Raw genomic sequence first — 19426 nt, 5'->3', positions numbered from 1 at the left:
ATGAGATGCTCAGTAAATATGCACCAATTAACTTCTCCCCCCCTCTCCCCACCATACACATATAATGTTGAACTTGGAGATAAGAAGGCCTGACTTCAAATTCTGGCTCACTCTCTGTGTGATGTTGAGCAAATCGTTTTAATTTCTCTCGGCCTCAGTTTCCTCATCTGTTAAATAACAGCATTTACCTCCCAATTTATTGTAAAGATGGAATGAAGTAACATATGTGAACAGCATTGAGGTCTTTAAAATGCTGTATAAATGCTAGCTATTATTATTCAACACAACAAATACAATAAATGTGCAGGGTCCTGTATGAGATGCCACTAGAGATGCAAGAGTATTATCATATAATCTAGCAAGGGATGGAGAATATACACAGATAAGCAGAATACAGAGTATAAAATAGAATATACTAAATTCACAGGAAAAATACAGGAGATGAGAACATATATAAGGTGGGTGGAGAAGGTTAATATCCTTTGCAATTTCTATGACCATTTTCTATGGAAATTTGTCTATGTGCATTTCAAAGCCTAACACTATCTTCTTCTAGGTTACCTTTTCAGTCTCATTCTTTTATACCTCTAGTATTTTATGCTACTGCCTAAAGTAGATTACTCTATTTATTTCAAATACATGCTATAATTGGTCAAGTTTCCTAAATTGCAATGTTCCACCCCACCTTCCTCCTGAGTCCACTTGTTGAGAAACTGCCTGTTCTTCAAAGCTCAGCACAAATGCTCCCTCCTCCAAGAACTCTTAAGACCTTGATGTCCCTTTCCTTGTTCCTAATCTTGACTGGAAGCATTTTCTCCTTTCCTTGAATTCTCACAGCACTTGGCATTTCTGTATTATTTTAAATCGGAATGGGAAGCCTTTTTTAAAATTATCAAATAAGTTTAATGAATGGGTGGGCTTGGCTGTATGTATGCTTTAACCAAGACACTCAGGCAGGTGCTATTCCTTAATGCATTCCCTTTTCTGTTAGAGTTTGAATTCAGAGGATCAGAGAATCATGAGTTGGATCAAGATCAAGAGAAGGCCATCTAATTCAACCTCCCCATTAAATGTAGTGTTTTTCTTCTTTATAATAGAATAGTTCTCTCTGGGAGCAGATTTCTCAGGGAGGTTTTCTGGAGATAGCCTTAGTTTCAGTTTAAAAGTAATAATGACCCAAATGTAACCAGGTGCTAAAAGTTCTGATCTTTTATTGTCTCCAATATAGCCTGATTAGTTTTCTTAGAGGTCTCTCTCTCTCTCTCTCTCTCTCTCCTTGGTTCTAAGAGCTCTTGCAGCTTTGTCCTTTGCTTCTGCCTCTGCTTTCTTCAGCCTCCAGCCAGCATCAAGGTTAAAGTTGGAAATAAATCTTTCTTGCCTCTGAGAGAGAGCTTCTGCCTCTCAATCTCCCAGAGTGCTCCTCTCGGATCCCTGGCAATGTTCCGAAGTAACTAACTAATACAAAGCTAAGAGCCTCTTTATATATGATCTCCCAAAGGTTGACTCCTCCTTCTGGAGGCAGGGATTAAGGGAGGTGTGAATTTGGGTATCTCATACTAAACCCTGAAATCTCCCAAACATGTGAATTCCAATGAGTACTTAAATACATTAGTGAGCTAGAGGATTTGCTAAGTACCATGCTAAATTAGCACTTTGTAAGGATTCCAACAATTTTATACATGAAATATCTAGGGCCCAGGAAAGTTTAGTGCATTTCTCAAAACTATACAGGAAATATTTGGATCCTAGTTATTTGACCCTAGAGCTAACTAGTGCTTTTCTCACTATATCTTGATGCCTCCTAATTTCATCCCCTCCACTAGGATACAACATTTGTAACTTCTTGGAAGCTAAAAATTCTCTCTTCTATTTTAGTATCTCCCCCAGCACCAAACACAGTGATTTATACACTGCAGGTTCCTAATGCAAAGAAAGAAGGTAGAGCCACATCATGGAGACCTTGAATGCTGGGCTGAATAGTTTCATTATAGCATCAAGATTTCTAAGATGGAAAGAACCGCCCTCCCCCACCCCAGGGAAATTGTGTTCGATCGCTACTTGGACAGACATCTAAATAAGATTGTACTGCAAACTGTTCAACATCTGAGGCACCCAGCAGGGTGTTTAGGGTTTATAAGGGAACCCAGACTGAGCACTTTCCCTAGTAATAATATCCCAGGTTTCTTTCTGATGTTTCTTCCATTTTACAATTGATTTGTCTAGAAAGTACACTGTCTGTTCCCTTTCTCTCCCTATCTATAGAATTAAGTCACTCAGTGTCCAGAGCAGAAAACAGTAGTGATGATAAACAATGAATCCTCAAAGCAATGAGAAAATGTCCAAGGTCTGGCTGTCTGCTGCCTACGTGGTCTGAGCCAATCCCTTCCTTTAACTTTGTAAGAAACAGCTGGATAGCTAAAATCTGGTAGTTTGTGCAAGGTGCTTGATTGGTTCTGCTAGAGTAATTTGACCTGAAAATGAATGCATGAAATCTGAAGTAGGAGGCACAGAGATTTCAAATGGCACTTCCTCAATAATAAAACAAGATTGGAGCTATACTCAGGCATAGTTGGATATTATGATTTGGTATAACAGAAAGATAAATGACTGGAATTAGAGGATCAAGATTTAAACTCTCCCTTTGTCACCTACTTCTGTCTGAGCAGAATTTAATCTGGTTATTTGATCCCTAACTGATCTCAGTTTTCTCATCTGTCAAATGATGGGGATGGACTCAATGGCCTCCAAGATCTCTTCCCCCAGGGATTTTTAACCTAAAGTATATGAGCTTTATTTTTAAAAAATTGATAAATGTATTTCAGTGTACTTGGTTCAATATACAAATGTTTTGTAATTTTATATATTTGATTTCATACATTTAAAAAGGTTATTCTGTAAACAAACAGTCAAAAGGTTCCATGACTTAAGAAAAAATCAAGAAACTCTTCTCTAAATTTACAATCCTTTAACTATAGAGGATGATAGGGTCTGGGTTTTAGAAAAAATGGAAGATTTAAAGTTACAGACCTTTTACTAAGTATCTGATTCTGCAGTCAATCCAACATTATACAGTGCAAACCACAGACTGCCCAAAACATTGACCTAAAGAGCCACAATGAGTACTAGATAAGTTTAGGAGGCAATGTTCCCAAAGACTCAAACACAAATCTCAAATCTCCTACACTACTCCTGCCTTCACAATGCTTGAAAAGTAACACACATGAATCAACCCTACTGAGGGAACAATCAACTCTTAAAGTAATTTTCTGATGATATACTATTCATTTCTGTATGCCCTCCCTGGCTGCTCATAAAGATTTCTACATAGAACATTTCCCAGCTGTCATGTATCTGGGAATATGATTCTAAGTACAATAAGATATTTATTTAATTAAATTGTTATTACACTGGCCAGCATATTTTTATCCTTCACCTTGAATTCTTTCTTACAAAAAAGAGATTATGCAAAAGGCATGTGAAGGAAGGGCTTTTGGCTCTTTGTCTTCAGAAAGCCATGTTGCTAATTTTCTACCAGATACTTAAGGAGGGAAATCAAATTCAAGATGTGCACATCAACTATAATTCTCAACAGTCAAGCTAATGAACCAATCAGTGGAATAGATCATTCAAAAACCATTTGCAGTTATTCAGAATACATATGTCTTAAATTTTTTCCTGACTAATTATGCTTTTCTTGGCATATCAGAATTATTGTGTATTTCATGATCATACCAATGTAAGGAGCAAAAAGGTGACCCAGCGTGGGAAGTAAGAGAAAGCTCATCTGGAATATAAAACCTCCCACAGATAATCTACAAGGAGGTAAATCCAAATGTAAATAAGCTACTGTAATTATATGAAATGAGTTGATAGCATATTTGGTTCATTATTTTATTTCCAGCTGACATCTAAAAACAGTATTTTTAGAACTAATGAAATTGTTTAAAACTAGAAAATTCTCAGGTACTTTTCTTTTTTTTTCCCCCAAGGTAATTTTCAAGTTGCAGGATTTTTATGGTTTCATTTCTACTAATGAGCCAAGGAATTACTGAGTTAATTCTCTAGGCACTCTAGCTGAATCTCCCTCTATAAAAAATAAAAGCTCTGAGGCTTTACAAAAATGGAATATGATGCTTAATTTGTTTTTCTCTAGTCCATCAAACAGCCATTAGGCAATAGAATAAGATGGGAATTTTAAGTATGATGCAAAGTAGTTCTATCAAACATATTGACTTTTACTGACTAGCTCTTTCCATTATTCTATAAGATTGCCATTTTTAATAGATGTTTTCATGAAGTTGAACCCCCCCCCCACATTTTTATGACCAATTTTTATAAAATATAGGGCATACTGAATCCATCAAATTTACCAAGTACATTGTAATATGGGATAAAAATATTCCTAAAATATTCTAAACATTTTGATATTAGTTTGTTCTAACTGTACTTCTAGGAATTTGATTACCCCAAGCAAGCAACCTTGAATATTAGAATTTTAAATGATGAATTTGAAGACAGAGATAGATAGACAGAAAAATAGATATACAGACAGAAGATTATTAAAGATAGAAAGATAAAGACAGCATTTATTAAACACTATGTGCTAAACATTGGGGTTCAAATAAAAATTCTATTAACACCAAATCCAAATGCATCTGTGATAAAATGATCATCCAATAACCCAATTAAGTGCAGATTTGAATAAAAACCTTTGTAAAAATGACTGATGAATTGATACACTTGACTGTGCATGGTGTATTTAGATCAAGCAGATGCTTAAAAATTCATTCAACCTTAATACTTATCCAAACCTTCATTCTTAAGCAAAATATCCAGCTCATCAAGTCCCTTCCCCCAAAAAGAAAGGTACTTGAGGTAAATACAACAGATAAGGTAGGATGTTTTGGTAGATAGAACTTAACCCCTGAACCTTAATTCCATCATCTTTCATTTATTTTTAGCACTTCAAGACTTGCAATGCACTTGTCATATATTTTCTCATTTCATAGTCAAAAAAACCTTGTGTGGTAGGTATTATTACTATCCCTTTTTTATAGATGAAATTCAGAGAAATTAGGAAATATTATATTATTTAAAGAAACAGAAGAAGAAAGAAAAACAGAAAAGGAATATAAAACAAAATAAACCAAATAAAAGAGACCATTGGCATTGACCAAGTAGAACATTAGGGAGGATTCAATAGATATAATATAATAATAAATTTAAGAAAGCATATTTATTAGTAAAAGATGAATTATATATATAATATTCATGAATGTCCCTATTTTCTTTATATTCATATATATTATAGATATATCATTATATATTATATTAATATATTATGACATATATAATATATATTATTATAGTCATGAATGTCTATCTTTTCTTTATTTCCTTGTAAATTGTTCTTTTGTTCTCTTCCATGTACTCTTTTTACTTTATTCTTTTTTCCTCCTCTCATTCCCCCCCTATCCTGAAGCATGCTATAGTTAAGAAAGGATATATTTATATATACATATGTACACAAATAAATACACATACATACACAGACACATACCCCCATACATATAGATACATATTTCTTTTCTATCCCTGTCTGCCCATTTCTCCCACCCCCTTATTTCTTTATAGACTTTGGAAGGTGCTATACCCTTCATAATATATATGTAGGGTTGCCTATTTAACCCATTTCCATTGTGAATAGGTTTTCAGAACTATGGGCCTTCCTTCCCCCTCTAATGCCTCTGTGTCTATTCTTTCTCTGCACCTCATTTGTATGACATAATTACTATTTTTACCTTAACTCTGCCCCAATCTTTCATTTGAGCTGCCTTATTGTTGATGTAAATCTTAAACCTATGCTATACATTTCCCTTGTTAAAAAAAATATATTTCTCATGTAAAAAAGATATAAACAAATTTATCCATGTTGAGTTCTTTGAAACTGATTGTAATATTGGCTCTTACATGTTAAGTTTTCTATTAGGTTCAGGTTTGGTTGATAGAAAGTCCTGAAAATCTATTCTATTTGTGGGGGAAATCAGGAGAGTTTGAAATTTACCAACTTAATCCTCCATCTTCCAAGAATCCTCCACCTGCTTAAAAAAATTCAAGCCCTCTTTTCAAAAGTGTACACAATATAGAAACAAGGGATGACATGGCAAGCTTCAAGGGACGGGAGAGGAAAAAGTGACCTTTTCTGGGAGTCCATGAGGTCAAAACTATTTTCATAATAATATTGTTGCTGTTCATTAATTTCAGTCTTGTACAACTCTTCATCACCTCATTTAGAATTTTCTTGGCAAAGATCCTGGAGTGATTGCCATTTCCTTCCCCAATTCATTTTACAGGTGAGGAAACTGAGACAAACAGGATTAAGTGATTTGCCTAGGTCACACAGTTAGGTCATAGTTGAACTCAGATCTTCCTGAACCTAAGCCAGGTTTTCAATCCATTGCACTTGCTCTGCACCATAATTATATTTTATTATTATAATATGTTATATTATAGAGCATCAAAATAACATTTTAATTTCTCATATGATAAGGGTCTACACATATAACACACATAAGGATCTGTGGGATCCTCAATAATTCTGCCTTTGGGAGACAATCCGTATTAAGTGACTTGCCCAGAGACACACAGCAAAGTGTGTAGGTTATATTGGATCTCAGGTCCATCTGCTTCCAGGACTGGCGCTCTATCCACTGTGCCATCTCAACACCCTAATAATTTTGAGGAGCAGAAAGGGATCCTGAGACTAAAATGCTTGAGAACTGGCTGCTGTCGAGCCTTGTGCTTTCCTTTCTGAGGAGCCTCCCCTGCCCAGACCAAAGGCCTGGAACACTGGGACCCTGAAGGAGGACAGAGGCCTCTGGCCAGATTTATTGGCCCTTCCTCATTGGACCAGAAGGAAACTACAAGCCTGAGCAGCCAAGGAGGCCAATTATCAGGCTGGCAACTGGATTGGCCTGGAGTCATAAGACCTAGAAAGTTCATTTGCTAATTAGCAGGTGGGCTACTAGGGAAAGCTGTGAAATGAAAAAACCAATTATTGCACTACAGTGTGATTAGCTGGCACTTCGCAAACACTCACATGAGCTTTATACCACTAACATGGCAAACCACAGAACGATCTCCTCCATGAGTGTTCCTGAGAGTAGCTGCTACCAACAGAAGCTGTTGCTACAGTAGCATCAATGTAACAAAAACTAGCAGAATACATTTCCCTAAATATTTTCATTACTGAAACAGGATCATCTAGTCCAATCTCTTCATTTTAGAGTTGAGGAAAATTAAGTCCAGAGAGATGTAAGTGCAGAGGTCTTACGTAGCAGAGTGGGATTTCAATACAAATCCTATCGTGTCACAGACAGTGCTCTTTCTATTATAAGAACATTAATAAATATGTAGCAAATCTCTTTGCCTGTATTTGAGACATTCTATTCTTGGCCTTAGGAATAACAGAATCTTAAAATACTGACACCAGAAGAGACCATCCAGCATTAATTTGTTCATTTTACAGATGAGGAAATTAGCAATCAACATTTATTAAGCTCCTATTATATGCCAAGTATAGTAAGAAAGTCCCTATCGAAGGTGTTTATAATCTAATGAGGGATGGCAATTCCAATAGACTTGGGATGAAAAATGCCAATCACATCCCTCCTAAAGGAGGAGGGGAGAGAAGTGTGTGGAGGGAGTCAAGATAAAGCTATGTGGGTTAATTAGGATGGGAATATTGCATGACATGAATTTCAGTAGACAGCCCTGGAATGAGAGTTGGTCAGATTGTCTTGGAATTTGGCTGTTTGTGACTCTCTTAAAACCAATGTGTTCCCACACCATTACCACCACAAATAGACATTGACTTTTCTAGACCATTGAATATGGATTGAAGAATAGCATTTTCACCTTTTTGTTTGTTTTCTTTCTTGTGTTTTTTTTTCCCCTTTTGGTCTGATTATTCTTGCAAAACATGACAAATACTTTTTAAAGGATTTCACTTGTTTAACCTACATCAGATTGCTTGTTGTATTAGGGAAGGGAAGGGAGAAAGAAAATTTAAAACACAAAATTTTGCAAAAATGAATATTGAAAACTATCTTTACATAATAAAAATAAAATACAATTGAAAAAATATATGCAAACAAATAATGCAAACAAATATATACAAAGCAAGCTACAGACAGGATAAATAGAAAATAATTTAAAGAAGGAAGGCACTGGAATTAAGAAGGGTCAGAGAATGAGGCTGTGATTTGTCTAAACTCACAGTGGCAGAGCTCAGTTCAAGAATCTAGTTTTTCCCTCTCCCCAGCTAGATCAAAAATATGAAAAATCCTATTTGCTGATCTTCTAGACCTCTTCTGCTCAAGTTGCAATTCCCCATTATCTTTGGGCTAATGGTTTTTGGAGCTTCAGCCAATGTAGGTTTTTTCCATCACTTAACCAATGGTCTAGAAAAGTCAACGTCTGTGTGGTAGTATTGGTGTGGGAACACAGTGGTTTCAAGACAATGAGACCAACTCTCACTCCAGGATTGTCTACTGTAATTCAGTTGTGCAGTTTTCCCACACTAACACACATAGCTTTATCTTGACTCCCTCCACACATTTCTCTTCTCCCTTAGGAGGCACAAAGGAAAATCAAATATATTAATAATAATTCCATACCAACAAAGAAGACAATAGTAATAATAGCTAGCATTTACCTTGCACTTTGTTATTACATAAATTGGTACAATGAAATGGGCATTGGCTTTGGAGCCAAAGGACATGGGTTCTGACACTGATGATATTAGCTATGTGATTCTAAGTAAGATTAATCCTAGATTAAATATGTGCGATTCTTTTAAAGTTATTTCCATATTTGTCATGTCGTGCAAGAAAAATCACTCCAAGTCTCTCCTACTTTTCTGGCTTTCTTCAACTTCAAATAGAAACCTTGAAGGCAGCGTACTGACTTAGAAAACCACAAAGTAACATTAGCTATGTTGTACTGCATCTTAATTTATTTTGTTAAACATTTCCAAATTACATTTTAATCTAATTCAGCCTCACTCAGGAAGTTTGCACTACTGGGGACTTGAGTTTGACATATCTGATGTATAGGAAGGACCAGAGGGACATAGGCTCATATATTATATGACATATATAAGACAATAGGTTCATATATTATATATATGAACAGAGGAATTAACATCGCTGGTTCTAGGAGAACCACAATTTATTGGCCAACCCAACCCCAAGAGTCTAGTTTCACATACTTAATTTTGCTTTCAGTGAGGTGCTCCATGGCAATGTGGCAGTCATCCATCTCTTTGACAAACTCCAAATTACGTTTTTCCACTTTCTCCAAATCATGCTTCAGTTTGTCTCTTTCCTTCACTGTCTGCTCAGCTTGCCCTCTGTCCGTGGAAGAAAGAGACATTATTGAATTCAAATCACAGCATCAACAGTCTTATTTTCTCTCATTTGGATAGATTAAAGCAAAAGAAGAATTTGCAATTGGTGGGGGCAGGATGGAGACAGAGAGAGTATCCATTTCTATGCTTTATAGGTACTGGGAGGCAGTGCTGCTACTGCTGTGCATGGATGCAAACTTAGTCGAGTAAATCAAAGGGGAATGGAATAGGTCAACACTCTTTGGGAATTACCTAGTCTTCTGATCTCTTTGAATCACTGCCAAGGCCCTGGCCTAGCATTGTTCTAGTACAGCTTTTATGTTTCATTGATAAAAGTCATTGGGTTCTAAAAGGAAAATTCTCCTTATCATCAATTTTGTCTCCCCTTGGAAAACCTGCAGATTACATTCTCTGGAATTTAAAGTAAAAAGGAGGTTCAGCATTTTTAAGTTCAGCTAGCAAAGCTGTCTAAAATCGCTCAGTTCCAAGAAGAGTGTAACTTTTTAAAAGGAAATGATTGTGCCTTTTATTTTATTTTCCCAGATCAAATTTTATGGTGATGTGCACAAAACAGCTGTTTAAAAAGTGTGTTTTGAACAAATAAGCAATACTAGATTGGATTTTACATAAAGCTGCATGTTTATTTACATATTATTTTATTATCTTAATATAATCCTTTTTTTTTTTTTTTGGGCTGAGGCAATTGGGGTTAAGTGACTTGCCCAGGGTCACACACAGATAGAAAGTTTTAAGTGTCTGAGACCACATTTGAACTCAGATCCTCCTGACTTCAGGGCTGGTGCTCCATCCATGCCATCTAGCTGCCCCTATAATCCAATTTTTAAAAAATTTTATCTGGAAGCATAAAATTTAACAAAAATGAGTTAATTTTCCATCAATGTTATTTCCCATTTACTGCCTGGGGAACAGAATGTGCTATTTACAATAATTCCTATGACTTTAAAAGCATCAATCAATAAACATATAAAAATAATCACTCCACTTATCTTCTTGGCAAATAGAGGGAATCTATAAATAGCTAAATCTCAAATAGAATTTGATTAAAATGGGATCATAATGTAATTGACATATTGTTCCTGTCCAAACTCTTATTTTGAGATTGTATGCTAGATTGGGAAATGTTTTCTGTTTTTCTTTTGGTGTCCAGGACCCAGTGATACTGAGAAAATCGGATTCACTTTTTTAACTATATTGGTTTATGGGAATATTTTCAGTCTTGATGTTAGCAAAATCAAATTTCAAAATAATAAAACATATTTCTCTCTTCCTTTTAGAATCTTTCTATAATTTGGCTCAAACACTGACTAGCCCTTAAATTTAGAGATTATTGTTTGCTGTTCCTTTTTAAACAGATTTCAGAGTTCATCAGTTTAAAAGACAAAGTTCAGGGTCATTTATAAACTAGGCTAAAATGAAAACCTGACAAGAGGCATGAGTGTTAAGTTTTCAAGTCTGACAAATCATAAGTTATTCAGGCTGAGAAAACAGACTGCTAGGAAAGTTTAATCTTCATTTTATTCTTCGGTTTTTTTTTTTTTTTCCTTCTTTACAAATACTGCACATTGGTCCCTTTCAATGTTGCCTATTTTTTGGTGATAACTTGGAAAATTTCCTAGGCATTTGGATACTAGTCAATCCTTTCCCATTTGTTCTATCTTCTTTTTATCTCTTGATCACTTATCTACTTCAAATGCTCTCTATATTGGGAAATCTTCCCCAATTCTCTGGTTGGTAACAACCTTTCCCTCAGATTTTACTCAACATGTTGTTTTGTAACTTTCTGAGTATTATGGTTATTTAGTATCTTACTGGAGTTATTAAACTATACAATCCTTTTTTTTTTTTTTTTTTACAATATGTGTACTTGTCTATTGATTTTTTTTTTTAAATAATTTTTTATTGATAGAACGCATGCCAGGGTAATTTTTTACAGCATTATCCCTTGCATTCATTTCTGTTCCGATTTTTCCCCTCCCTCCCTCCACCCCTTCCCCCAGATGGCAAGAGTCCTTTACATGTTGAATGGGTTGCAGTATATCCTAGATACAATATATGTGTGCAGAACCAAACAGTTTTCTTGTTGCACAGGGAGAATTGAATTCAGAAGGTATAAATAACCCGGGAGGAAAAACATAAATGCAAGCATAAACTATACAATCCTTAAATGCTAGGATGGCATTTTTTTGGTATCGATGCTCCAAGGCCTAAATTTGATGTTTTATATATACAGTAGGCATTTAATAAATTTTTATTGATTAAATTATAAAAAAAGGATATGCTGCAACAAAGGCTGCTCTTAAGATTAGCTGTTTTTCCCTGACAGCCTGGAGATTCTCCAGAGTTATGACCAATGGTTCAACACTTCCTCCAATATATATCACAGTCTATGTGTCTGAAATTTTCAACAAAGCAAGCCAATACATAAACAGAATTCCACTACAAGTCTCTAAACTAACATACACAAACAGAAGGTTCTTACTGCAGATAGCAGAGTTCATGTCTGTAGGAGGCCAAGGCTGCCTGCTGAATCCCCCCACCAGTCATCAACTCGTTATCAAAAGCCCATGTCAGTTCCAAAAGATTCACTTTATCTTCTATGTTGAAGTCCAGGTTCTAGAAATAATAAAAAAGCCTGATGGGGTTATTGGCAGATGAGGCTATTGCTAACAATAATCAACAGTGTTTATGGGATATTTTAATACAAGTAAGTTAAATTGCAAATCACTTAAAGTGCAAAGAAATGAAAAAATAGCCTTTGCCTGAAGTTCAGTCTTATGGAAGAGACAACAACCACATACAAAGAAGATACATACAAGATAAAACAGAGATAGAGTCATCTTGGGGGAAGGAACTAATGTTAAATGGACCAATAAAGGTTTTCTGCAAGAAGTGGGATTTTAACTGAAATTTTAAGGAAGCCTGACATAGACAGGTAGAGATAGATACATAGATATACACAAGCAGAATATATACATATGTGTATGTATATACACACATATAAAGAGTATGTGTATACAGATACTATATTATACATTTATTTGTATGTAAATATATAAATCACAGTATGTGATAAAATATACCTATATGTGTATGCATATGTGCATATATATGTATGAGACACAACATATACATGGCATTCAAAAAATCTTACTGTAGTTATAAGTTTTAATAAGCTTTGACTTTTGGGACAACGTCTACATATACATCATTCTATCTATCTGTCTTGGTAAATGACATTAGATAATAACATTTAAAGTTTGCAAAGCACTTTATATCATTGCACTGGTGCCTCATCACAACCTATGAGTGATATTTTAATCTGACTCAGGCCACTTTTGAGAGTGTTGTGACCCTTTATTCAGGACAAAGATCACTTTATATAGGTAGTCTCTCTTTCAGTGATATAGAATGTTGTGTGCTTTGTGGATGTGGGTAGAAAAAAATCACCTTTTATGTCATAGAAGATGGGTCTCCATGCTGTGAATAATTCCTGAATCTTAGTTCTTGATTTATGATCACTTGATCAATTTAGTGAGTAGCACTAGATTAAAAGTCGGTTGCCTAATCCCCTCATTTTATAGAGAGGTAAAGGTATGCCCAAGATCTCACAGATAATGACAGAGCCCATATATGAATCTATGGATTCTTTACATTATACCATATTCCTTTTTAACATAGAATTTAGAGTTAGATAGGACCTTAGACACCACTGAATCCAACACTTGGTTTCATTTTTTTCTTAGCATCTTGTCTGGCACCTATATCCATATGTTGAGGACCTGAAACTCTATAGTTGCTCCATCTCAAAGACCTGGAAGTTCTAACAAACAGGGTTTTTAAAAAATTGAATCTTTTATTTTTACACTGCTTAATTTCCCCTCTTTATCCTTCCCTATCCTACTCAAGACATCCATCTTAACAAAATTTTTAAATGAGAAAAAAGAAAGGAAAAAAAATCATCAAAACTTATCAGACCAAATCAATTCTGAGGGATGTGAGTGATTCTTTTAACAATGAGATGATTCAGATCAATTCCAACAGACTTGTAATAGAGAGAGCCATCTACATGCAGAGAGAGGACTGTGAGGATTGAATGTGGATCACAACATAGTATTTTCACCTTTTTGTTGTTGTTTGTTTGTATTTTGTTTTCTTTCTCCTTTTTTTCCCTTTTTGATATGAATCTTCTTGTATAGCATGACAAATATAGAAATATGTATAGAAGAATTGCACATGTTTAACATATATTGGATTACTTGATGTCTAAGGAAAATTTGGAAAATTTTGTCTGAGAAAAATTTGGAACACACCGTTTTGCAAGGGTGCATGTTGAAACTATCTTTGCATGTATTTTGAAAATAAAAGACTAATTTAAAAATGTATCAGTCCATTAAAAATATAATGACATAGGCAGGTTTTCATACCTATGAACCTTCCCCCACATTTATAAAATGTGTTAAAGCCTACATACAAGTCAAGCCACAGGCAGTAGGACATATCAGGACAGGTGGGATATAATTCAAGCTCCCATTTACCACTGGTACTATAGGAGGATAAATGACCAGCTCTCTCCCAACTTCCCCTGAATGTTGCAAAGGAAAAAAAAACTCCTATGTGCAGGGTCATTTGAGCTCTCTGAGAAAAGGAAAATCACAATGTCAGCTGTTAGAACAATAATTATAACACAAGTTATGATTATGCAAGTGCTGACTTTTTGACAATGACAAAGCTATGTGCATTACAAAGGAGCAGCCAGGGAACAATTCTCAGCAGGGCAATCTCTCCTTAGAAACAGAGTTGTCAAAAATGACAATGGCTTCTAACTAGCAAAGCAGAATTAAGGAGGTTTATAAGTACTCCAAAAGAGCAAAATGTTAAGTCTTCTCTAGAAAAAGAATCTTATGGTCATTAGACATCCTAACTGGATGACATCTTAAACTGATCCATCCTCCATTCAGCCACCAAAGTAATTTTCCTAAGGTGCAGGTCCGATTACACCACCTCCTTTACTCATTAAATTTTCCATTGACTTCCTACTGCCTCTAGCAGCAAATACAATTTGAAGCCCTTCACAACCTACTTTTCCAGTCTTTTTACATCTTACTCTTCAAAACTCATCCTTCAAATCAGTGACTATGGGCTCCTGGGTGTTCCATAAATAAGACACTCCAGTTTGGGCCCTGGGCATTTTCTCTGGCTATCTATCCCCCAACCCTGAAACATTCTCCCTTCTCTAGTCTGACTTTTCTTCCTTTAACACATTTTTGGCTTCCTTTAAGTCCCAACTAAAATTCCACCTTCTGTAGGAAACCTTCCCCAACCCCTTTTCATCCCAGTAATCTCCTTAATCATTTCCTATTACCTTGCATGCAATTTGCTTTGTATATATTTGTTTGCATATTGTCTCCTTCATTAGATTATAAACTCCTTGAGGTCTGGGACCATCTTTTGTCTCTTTTTGTATCCCCAGAACTAAGTACAGTGCATGGCACTTAATATTTTTTTAATATAAAACATAATTGACACGCACAATTAAAAAAAGCAGTCTAAATCATCAAGAACAAGGGATGCAGCTTGATAAATGTGGAAATATGTTTAGAAGAACTGCACATGTTTAACCTGTATTGGATTACTTGCTGTCTAGGGGACGGGGAGAAGGAGGAAGGAAAAGTTGGAACACAAGATTTTGCAAAGGTCAAGTTGAAAACTCTTTGCCTGTATTTTAAAAAATAAAAAGCTATTATTATTTTTAAAAAAGAACAAGGGATAGATCCAATTACTGAATCTGATCTAGTTGATGCAGTGGAAAAAATGCTGGACCCAAAGTCAAGCAGGCTTGAGTTCAAATTCAATCTCTGATATTTATTAACTATGTAAACCTGGAGAAGTGTCAAACATTGAAGCCTTATATAAATGCTAGCTATTATTATTAAGTTTTTTTCTTACATTTATCAGTACAGTTAACCTCTCTAATAAATCCATAAGTAGAAGTATCATCCTTTCTGACTTCTATGATCTTTTATTTTAAATCATATAATGAGGACAATAATGTTTCAAACCAATCTTCTCCGCTGGGGATTTTCTATCATAATAAAATAGGGAAGTACATATGTCCACATTCTAGCTATACTCTCCTGAAAGCAAAATTGTGTTCTATTTTGTTCACTCAGTTTATTTTCCCCTTTTCTAAACTCTATACTTCTCTAGCTATGGATAGAGGAAACCCCATGGCTTCCATGTAATTCTGGTTCCATATCTTTGCTGTTTTAACTAAGTGCTTTGCTTCAGTACCAAATGGTCTACATCAAACCTGCAAGATCTCCTTGCCATTCTTTATGCCTTCTTGTGCCCAAATGCCTATGACTTGCTCAGGAATAGCAAATCCAGTGCCATCATCAATGCTGGAAAAGAAATGCACATCCATGCAAATGGAGAGAAGGGATGAGGTAGTGGAAGTTTTACAGCCGTTCTCCTCATAGATCTGCAGATTGATTAAAAAAAAAAAAAAGAAGACATATCAGTATACATACAGTGTGTATATATATACACAATAAAAACTATCACTTATAAAACATTTACTGTGTGCCAGGCAGTGGACCAAGTATTTTATAAATAATATCTCATTTTATCCTCAAAACAACTATGAAAAATACTATTTTTTTTCTCAATAGTATTTTATTTTTCCAAATTTTCAACATCAATTTTTATAAGATTTTGTGATTCAAATTTTTCTCCTTTCTTCCTTTACCTTCCCCTTCTCCAAGATAGCAAGCAATCTGATATAAGTTAAATATGTGCAATCCTTCTTCTATATTTGTCACATTGTATAAACAAAATCACATCAAAAGGGAAAAAAACCATAAGAAAGAAAAAGCAAACATACACAGCAAAAAAAGGTGAAAAAAATTATGCTTCAATCCACATTCAGTCTTCAGGGTTCTCTCTTTGGATGCATCTTCCCTTCCAAGTTTATTGGAATTGTGAAAGGTACTATAACTATCCTTATTTTATAATTGAGGAAACTAGGGCAAATAGAGGTTAAGTGACTTGTTCCCATTCATACATCTATTATATGTCCAAGGCTGGATTTAAACTGCCTGACTCTATGTCTAGCTCTCTATCTACTGCATTACCAGCATGCATGTAAACACACACAAACGCATGTACGTACCCACTCTCACATAGCACACACGTGTATATACAGGTCTATTTATGTAAATATGCATGTATACATGTGTCTTTGTATGTAGATATTTATGCACATGCGTGTATTATAGCCTATGATAGAAGAACACCATTTTCGTATGAATACACTTATATGTACACATCTATTAACATATACCTATTTAACAAAATAATATAATTTTTCAATTATGTCTGACTGTGAGTCCATCTGGGGTTTTCTTGGCAAAAACAGAGTAACTTGCCATTTCTGTCTCCTGTTTATTTTACAGATGAAGAAACTGAGGCAAACAGAGTTAAGGGACTTGCCCAGGGTCATACAGTTAATACATGTCTGAGATTAGATTTGAACTAATGTTTTCCTGACTCTAAGCCTGGTACTCTATTCCCAACACCATCTAGTTGCCTGCAAAAGTAACATGCTGCAACATCTTCTAAGCAATGCTTCTAAGGGTAACGTTTTAGCTTAACCCCTGTACTAAGACTTTTGGGACAAGATGAATATTAAACAGTTGATAAAAATGTCCATCAATAATTCTTAGCACTGTTAAGTTTCTCTGGCATCAGCAGCAGCTCCATCATCCCTCATAAATGGCAAATAGTTTGAAGGTGAATATTTCAGCACTTAACCCCTGGCCTAAGCCACTCTAAGTTAGTTATCATATATATCTCCTTTTCTGGATCTGTGCTAGTCACATTTGTCACTTGTTATTTGTTGACTTGATTTAATCACATTAAGCTATTAACAAAGAACACTGAAGGGTTGCCACTCATGTAATCCAAAATGCCTCATTGATGCAGACAACAACACTGGGAAGTCAGCCCTAGACATGGCTGTGCAATGAGTAGCTAATGTTCGGGATTTTCTTTCAGTTTCATTATACTTGAGTATGGAAAAGGTTGGAAAGCACATGATCAGATCTAGGAGACAGACCCATCACTTAGGGAGAGGGGTTAGAGTAGAAATTTATTTCTGAGTCCCCAATTGCTCATCATTTTAAATGCCCCTCACAAAGAGCTAGGAAATCATTGGGGTGTGAGGTCAATGTTCTGGATCTGAGGGTACTAAATACCAAGACAGGAAAAACTGGAAAGGTTTGGAGTTCAGAACGATATATACTATTTTCTCTGTGAGACCTTTGGAAGCCACTAAAAAGAAAAAGACACATTTGTAGAGATGACATCTTAGAACATCATTCTCCAAATGGAATACACTTTAGAGGCATCTGGGTCCAACTTTTTTACCTTATTGATGAGAAAATCAATTCCCCAGGAGATTAAGAGTTTTGCCCTAGGCTATACAGACAGTAACTACAAGAGTTTGGAATTTGAACTCAGGCCCCTAGCACTATATCTTAAAATGGCTTCACTATGGTAACTACAGTAGCTGACATCTCTATAGTTTGCAATGTGTTTTAAAATATATAATCTCTTTTGAGCCTTATAACTTGGGACATCATTACTACAGTTGTTATTCCTTGATGATGATTGAGGGAACTGAGGTTCAGAAAGGTGGTGATTTGCAAAATGATCCCACAACTAATAAGAGTCTGAAGTGATACATTTTGTTTTCTTTCTTATTTTTTTCCCTTTTTTGATCTATTTCTTGTGTGCCAAGATAATTGTGGAAATATATATAGAAGAATTGCACATTTTTAAGATATTGGATGATTTGCCATTTAGGGGAGGGGATGGAGGAAGGGAGGAAAAAAATTTGGAACACAAGGTTTTACAAAAGTGAATGTTGAAAATTATCTATGCAGATGTTTTGAAAATAAACTGCTTTAATAAAACGAAGTCTGAAGTGAGATTTGATCCCAAATTCTTTTTCCCAAATGAAGCAGTCTATCTACCAAGTCATAGCCTTTATAATCAGAGCCTATCTACTTTTACAATCATCAGTGAGGAAAGGCAGAGTAGGAAAAGGCATCCCAAAATGATTGCTTTCACATAAAATGATGACAAAATATATTATATAGTGTTAAACTCTGAGGGGGACCACCCAATCAAGAAGCACCAATGTGGCTGCATAAGCTGGCCCTGCCCCATTGCCTCTGTTTCTTTACCAGCTCTTGTCATAGAGTGGCATAAAGCACCTGAAAGATTTTGCTCCTATTAATGAGAGGGATAACAAGTACCCCCAAAACTCATGGGTTTGCAGCTTCAAGGCCAATCTTGTCCCCACTGCTCTTCACCCTCCCACTTTCCCACATGTAATTTTATATATCTTGGGAGAAGCACTGGTTCTCAAACATTTTTAGTCATAGGTCATTTCAGTAAAGGGACATAAGATCTAGAAAACATGCTTCTAGACTGCCAAAAAAAAACCCCAAACTCAAACAAACTAAAGCCAGAATGCTGAGGAAGAACAGCACTACTTTTGACAATGCACTAATAAAGGATAAAACAAACAAATTAACTAATTTAGACCAGAAACAAAATCATAAGCATTTATGCTTTAAAGAAAACATCCTGCACACCCAAAGAACTCTTGAAAACAAGCAAACTATCCTTTGCAGACCAGTGCTCTAGAATGGACCTTATGGGGTCTCTTTCCTGTACTTTTGTCCAACCTGTCCAGTGATGGAACAAGAATTGGATAGGTTCTGCTTGATGGCATGTAATGGAAATAATTAAACTCACAAACACAGACACATAGATTCTGGTCACATTGAGATTTATCAAGTAACATTTCTGAAATATTTCTTCATCATCACTACACAGAATTCCCACTGCCTCTATTTTTGTCCGCCTGCATTTTTGATTTCCTTCACGGGCTAATTGTACACTATTTCAAAGTCTGATTCTTATTGT

At 35.4% G+C, this 19426-nt stretch overlaps 1 protein-coding gene across 2 annotated transcripts in view; it reads right to left on the bottom strand.

Moving 5' to 3' along the window:
• The window catches only part of NINL (ninein like), a 164696-nt gene that overhangs the window by 58717 nt on the left and 86553 nt on the right, over positions 1-19426 (bottom strand). For both annotated transcript variants that reach the window (XM_051975818.1, XM_051975819.1), the window contains exons 9-11: positions 15741-15911; positions 11910-12043; positions 9272-9412 (exon numbers count right to left, since the gene is read on the bottom strand). In XM_051975818.1, the coding sequence (XP_051831778.1) occupies positions 9272-9412; positions 11910-12043; positions 15741-15911 (446 nt within the window). The remainder of the gene's footprint in view (positions 1-9271; positions 9413-11909; positions 12044-15740; positions 15912-19426) is intronic.

The sequence above is a fragment of the Antechinus flavipes genome, chromosome 2 (genome assembly GCF_016432865.1).
Source record: "Antechinus flavipes isolate AdamAnt ecotype Samford, QLD, Australia chromosome 2, AdamAnt_v2, whole genome shotgun sequence".
NCBI classification, from domain to species: Eukaryota; Metazoa; Chordata; class Mammalia; order Dasyuromorphia; family Dasyuridae; genus Antechinus; species Antechinus flavipes.
This window is presented reverse-complemented; position numbering and strand designations above follow the sequence as displayed.